This window comes from Branchiostoma floridae, chromosome 4 (assembly GCF_000003815.2).
Source record: "Branchiostoma floridae strain S238N-H82 chromosome 4, Bfl_VNyyK, whole genome shotgun sequence".
Taxonomy (NCBI): domain Eukaryota; kingdom Metazoa; phylum Chordata; class Leptocardii; order Amphioxiformes; family Branchiostomatidae; genus Branchiostoma; species Branchiostoma floridae.
The window spans coordinates 19931567-19937550 of NC_049982.1; the positions used below are offsets into that span (position 1 = coordinate 19931567).

A 5984-nucleotide genomic window follows, 5' to 3' on the forward strand; every position below is an offset into this window, starting at 1 on the left:
ACCTTGGTGCGGATGTTGTCGGGATTGAACTCCTTGTCCTGGAGGTATGGCTGTATTGCCTTCAAGTTGGCATCGGGGATGTTCTCTTTGTCAAAGTTTAGCAGATTCTCCAGAAATGTGTCCACCTGCAAGTGAGAAAACACAAATATAAAATAGATGTTTTAGAAATGCTTTAATCTTGTAACAGTAAAAGTTAGTAAACATCAAAGAGAAAGTGAGCTTGCTGTTTATTTATTCTAGTAAGTATACTGGGCATATTTACCTTGCTCATAAGTTGTGCCTTGGCCGACTTCCAGCTCCTGTCTTTCGGTACCTTCCCACCAGGTGCCATCAGCACCATTACTGCAGCTGTGACATTAATTACAGCTGCAGGTGGGGAACCGAACGCCTTCATTTCCGTCAGGTTGCCCTGAAACAGGAATACCACGAGTCAGTTCTGTAGTAGTACACAATGGAGTCAATGTGTCACTTTTAGACGCCCATATGATAGCCACACATGCTAATCATGTCAAAACACAATACCTTATTCAGTGTGTCCAACGCCTCCTTTGCAGCTTGCAGCGCAGGCTCAGCACGGGCCAGGTCCTCCTCACAGGACTTCTGCTTCACGGACACCTTCTGCTTTATGACGGACACCTTCTCCTCTTCTTCATCTGCGATGGCCTTCTCCTTACTGACTCTTTCTGTCTCTGCCCCGACTTTGGCGATCAACTTTTCAGCCTCCTCGTTCTTTGCCTTCAGTTCCACTTCTTGTGAGGCCAGCTTTGCTTTCAAGTCGTCCACCTATTGGTGACATCATTATATTACCGATTAGCGCGTGTCGGGGAATGGGGTATAAACCCAAACGTAAAGAAAGATAACTTACTAAATACATTTGTTTCCCTGTCCAGCTTAACCCTCAAACTGATTATCTCTCTACGATATATTTGAGAAAACTGTAATGTGATACCTGTGATGCTGTACTCTGCAGTTTCAACAATCCGTTCTCCAACCGTTGCATCTTTGCCGTCAGCTCGTCACTCTTCTTCTTGAGGAGATTCCTGTAGAGAGCGATCTGCTCCAGGAAGCTCTTGGGTGTTGTGTAGTTGTACCGTCGCTCGTTTGCGATGTAGGCCTTGCTCATCTCGTTTACACTAGTGTGCGCGTAGGACATGAAGAGACTGATGGAATTCTTCACGTCCGGCTGAAAGAGGTCGTGATCAGGAGAAACAAAGTTATGAGTTGTACGGCGGTATTACCTCCAAAGACATTTAAAAAGCTTACAATCCCTGCATGAATTCAGAAATTATATGATTTATTTCCAGAAGATAGAACAGAGTAGAACTGAGACTATCTTTCAGACCAACTATTTTTCAGATCACATCACAGGAAGTACAACAATGGAGCTTGATCACGAAGTGAAAGTTGACATATACCTTTATGGATCCTCATAAAAGCAGGTACCTTAAGTATCCTCATAGAATTGAAACACCAATGACATTATGATAACAAGTAGAGAGGCAATCTATCAACAGGTAGAAGAAACGGGCTTCTTAAATCGGCATTCAAAGCACAGAAAGATCAATGGAACATGTGAGCTAAAAAAACAGCGAGGGGATTACTCTTAACGCGAGTTGCCAAATTTTCGTCCCACCTTTTCTGAACACCCACACCCATGAATTAAGTATTACTAGTATCTCCATCAACACCGCTATGACGAACAGCTATTTTATCAATCCCTTAACCCTCTGGATGTCCCATTGACAACACGCTATGTGACACAAACACAACGTTACCTCTATTCCATCCACCTCCTCTATGAACCTCCTGCTGACGGACTCCAGCGCCTCCTGCGGCCAGTCCTGGAACCAGTCGATCGACGTGCAGTTCACCACGGCCGGAAAACGGCGTCCACGCACGCGCAGGGTGCGTCCGACAGGCGAAAAGCACAGGACGACCTAAAAAGTGGCAACATTCGGCAGGGTTACACATACTTTCGTTTCATAACTACAGACGTTCTGCCTTGTATCATGACTATCTCAGAATACAATTATCAGTTGTCTCCTGCATCCTCTCGTTAGTCAGTCAGACTGAATCAGAGAATGACTTCAGGTGTATCTGAGCCTGACCACCCCCATGTAGCCTCACTTGGTAGCTCCCAAAGTTGAAAGGTCACGGGTTACCCATGATTCCTCGCCGCGCATGCGCATCAGTCTAAATTTTTGAGCGATACTGTAAACACCTCCGGTAGTTTCCAGCTCCGGTTTTGGGGTCCCAACGCGTGTTTTGGGACCGGACACGACTTTCTTCGAAGACTTCGGCGGCTCGGCGATTTTCTACGGGCGGCGCAGGAGTTTTTAGCGGCTTTGCAGCGACGGGAGCCGCAGGAACTCCGAACAAGTTCGTCAACATGTGCGCCGAGGGTCGGCGCCATTACTATCGTCAGTCTTCAACGTCGACTTCTACGCCAATTTTGGGCGTTTTGGGTGCTCTTTCGGGGGTACTCAAGCGATGAAGTTCGAGGTCTCTCGTTCGGGAAGTTTGTCGAGCTTGCTCCGACCGCAAACCGAGAAGGATGGCGCCAAGAAGAAGTTGAGAAGTTGGCGCCAAGAAGAAGGTGGCGACATCGCTATCGGCGGCCACAAAGAAGATGAAGACGACAGGGCTGGGCGTCAACGAAGTTTTCACCGGCTGCTAGCAGCGATGTACGTATTTTTCTGTATTTATTTCAGAAACGCTGTGGCTTTTTCAAGATAGATGAGAACGCAGTTTTGTCAACCTATGCCCGGATCCGGCATGCTCCGTCTCCATGGGTGCCGTTCCAGAGAAGCAACGGCGACGTGACGCGGCTGTCCACAGCTTGCGACGAGACTACTACGACGGGACAGCAGGAGCGTTAGCGGCTGCTGGGACGACAGTGTCTTTGGGTGCAGCTGGGCCCGATGAAGAAGTCAGTCAGGCACCTTGTGTTGCTGACGACTTGGTGGTTGAAGAGAAGATGTACTTTGAGCACGACAAGTCCTGTCGTGGCAACGACTTGGAGACAACAGCACGCCGAACAACGCTTGTCCACGTTGGCGGTGCTGACTTCAACTACACAGGATCAAGAGCGGTAGTCAGCTGCCATTACATGAAGCAGGGTGAGCTCTTTGTTCTCACATTTATGTTTCAATGTACTTGTACAATGTTTCTATTTTTAGTGGCAGGTTGGAAATCCTTTTGTTTAACAAAGTAATGAATTAACTGAGGCAGTTAATTCAGTTGTGGTAGTTTTTTGAACAACTACAGTTTTCAGTGTTGTAGTTTTGAACAACTACAGTTTGTTATGTATGATTGCTAGGACAGTTTCTTACTTCCTAGGCTCAGTTCTTGCCCAATTGTCTTGCACATGTGGGTTTTTATGTGAGTTTTTCCCAGGGTGTTCGGGTCTTTTTCTTAGATCCTCTGTTCCCTCGATCTGGGATAATGGTCGTCGACCTGGCCTCAGAGACTAGGCCCATTCGGCAGTGTTGACAAGCAGAACAAGTCAACAGCTAGACACAGTTGTTGTTACAGCATCGGCCACAGGTCGTCGAGCGGAGACACTCTACTACAACTACTTGCTGAGGCCAAGCTACTGTCGGGGTGGTTCTCGTCAGTACTGCACAGCAGTCTTTCTCAACTCTTCAGCAGTGAGGTTGGACATTTAGCTGACGCATCTCCAACAAGAGAGACACTTAGGTGTTCAACCATCCATCAACCTGTACTCCACAGTATGCGGCTTCTGCGCAGGAGCAGACTAGTCCACTTCCTACGGCGGTGGCGGCAGGCGTCTGTAGATCCCAGGACCCTACAGTGCGTGAAGGGGTACAAGTGGGAGCAGATCGCCACAAGACGGTGTGGCTTCTTCTTTCCTTCCACAGGTTACCCCACATGAGTGTGGTAGGTAAGAACTTGCTTACCAGGGGTGTGATGGAACAACTTCCGTATCACCCGTTTACTTTTTTCTTGCCTTTTAGACAAGTTTTTTCTACAGGTTCGTCTTTAGGATGCCATGTTGGGTGTTCCTGAACACCTCATCCAGCTGGGAGACTGTGGGGAAGGTCATCAGAAGGATGCTTCTTCACATCCCAGACGTAGAGAACCGGCATCGCTGGGGGTTCCAGCGGGCGTTTCTTCCGGCTCGTTGTCTCCTTATTGGAGTCCCAACGGCGCACAGCCTTCAATTGTTTTGAAGGTGTTCATCCCTGAACTGAGTGGATGTTGGTCCTGGCTATCGTCTGGAGGGCTACATGGACGGTGGCAACTGTTGACAACTAGAGTATGGAGCTGCTCTCACCTTATGGTTCTTTCCGAGCAGAGACAGCGCAGATCATCTTATCGTCTTTCTGGACGACAACTGTTGACAACTACAGTCAACAACTGCTCTCAACCCTGGTTTCATCCCGAGAGTCGACGCAGCAGTCGGCTTGACGCTATGCAGAGGTCAACTTGGTCCCTGACTACAAGGTGCTGGAGTCACAGCATCTAGCAGACAACTTTCTGTCTTCAGACAGAATCATCTTGGCAGAGAAGTTGGCAGCTTGACGAGGAGAGCGCAAGACACAACAGTGTCAGTTGGCACACAACTCTCGTCTCTGCACTTCAGAAGTCTTCAGGTGTCTGCTCATCGCAGTTCCTCAAGTGACAAGAGGAACTCAGCTTCTTGGGCTGCCGTCAGATTCAGCTCAGGTACGCTGAAGTCTGGTGAAGACATCAGTTGTACAGTCACGACTACAGTGCAGCCCTCGGCACCTCGGCAGTTCTTCAGCAGCACTCCCGCAGGAAGACGCTGGTCTGTAGAAGAGAGGTCAGCACACAGTCGGGACGGCAGGACACCTCCTCATCTGTCCTTGGTTTCTACAAGGAGATGGTGAGCGGACACAGTCTGCTCTTACAACTCAACAGTGATGGCTCAACTGAATCATCCAGGAGGTGCAAGATCACCGTTTTGCTAAGGGTGATCTTTGACCTGTGGCAGTGGTACACAGACAGAGATGGTCTGTATCAGCACAGCACTCCCCAGATGGGGATATGTGTGACAGGATGTCGGCTCCCGGCATTACCTGTAGCCACGACTTGGACTCTAGATCGACATACGTTCTTGAGTCTTCAGACGACATTTCCACTACTCTTAAGGGGGTGGATATGTTCGCATCCTGAACAACTCCAGCTACCACTGTAGGTTGACTCTGGACCGGCTAACGTCTAGAGTTTTCAGAGTCCTTTTCTACTTGGTGGGAAGGTGGATCGGTTCACACTCCAATCAAGCCAACATCTATAAATGAAACGACTGAAGGCAGATGTCTACCTTCTGCCCATTCTTCTGATTGTTTGGACAATCTGGTAGGTACAACAGGATGAGGTTCTCACACCTACTTCTCATCACTCCAGATGAGTCACAGCAGTCTACTACTCACACCTGCTGGAGATGTAAGTCGAAGAACCAGTTCTGCTACTCCTTCACATCTACTGTCTACTATCTTGAGTGCGACTCACTCAGAGGTAGAGTGGCTTCAACAAGCCGCACAGCATGTTGCCGGTGACAGTACAGTCAGTACAGACTTGTGCCAGCACTACGCAGGTTCCTGAGGGCGTACTGGGGTTTTGGAATACAGTTTCAGTATTCCTCAATTTTTGTTACAACTTGAGTAGCTGGTGCAGTCAGGAGGACTAGGGTCCCTGCATCTCTAACAAACTGCTGGTTTTCTTACAGTTCTTGTGTGAGAAGTTTTACGGTCAGGACCTTGTTCTCTACAGATCTTCAATCTACAATGCAGAATGTCAACCTTTAGGAACACTCCTACTGGTAAGGCGTTTCTTGTGAGAGACGGCCAGCTTTACCTAAGTATGTTTCACATGGGACATTGGTAAAGTTTTCTAATAATGTTTTTTTTCCAGGAGATCCTGTCACTTCAGCTTGTTCATTAATCATTATTTTACTTGGCAGTAAGAGCATGACAGTGTCCGCCCACAGTTTCATGCCA

General features: G+C 48.2%; 2 protein-coding genes across 3 annotated transcripts in view; one reads left to right on the forward strand and one right to left on the reverse strand.

The window, feature by feature from the left end:
• The window catches only part of LOC118414923 (dynein beta chain, ciliary-like), a gene marked incomplete in the record, with an annotated part of 53882 nt that overhangs the window by 8421 nt on the left and 39477 nt on the right, over window positions 1-5984 (reverse strand). Inside the window, 5 exon segments of the mRNA XM_035819262.1 lie at window positions 3-125; window positions 263-409; window positions 523-783; window positions 950-1183; window positions 1776-1937. Of these exon segments, the coding sequence (XP_035675155.1) occupies window positions 3-125; window positions 263-409; window positions 523-783; window positions 950-1183; window positions 1776-1937 (927 nt within the window).
• Window positions 2775-5947, forward strand: LOC118414922. 2 transcript variants are annotated; one of them, XM_035819261.1, is made up of 2 exons: window positions 2775-3119; window positions 3419-5947. In XM_035819261.1, the coding sequence occupies exons 1-2, from the start codon at window positions 2789-2791 to the stop codon at window positions 3490-3492; spliced, it is 405 nt and encodes a 134-aa protein (XP_035675154.1). In that variant the 5' UTR covers window positions 2775-2788; the 3' UTR covers window positions 3493-5947. The 2 variants fall into 2 exon arrangements, with proteins under 2 accessions (XP_035675154.1, XP_035675153.1); XM_035819260.1 differs by having other exon boundaries at window positions 3535-5947.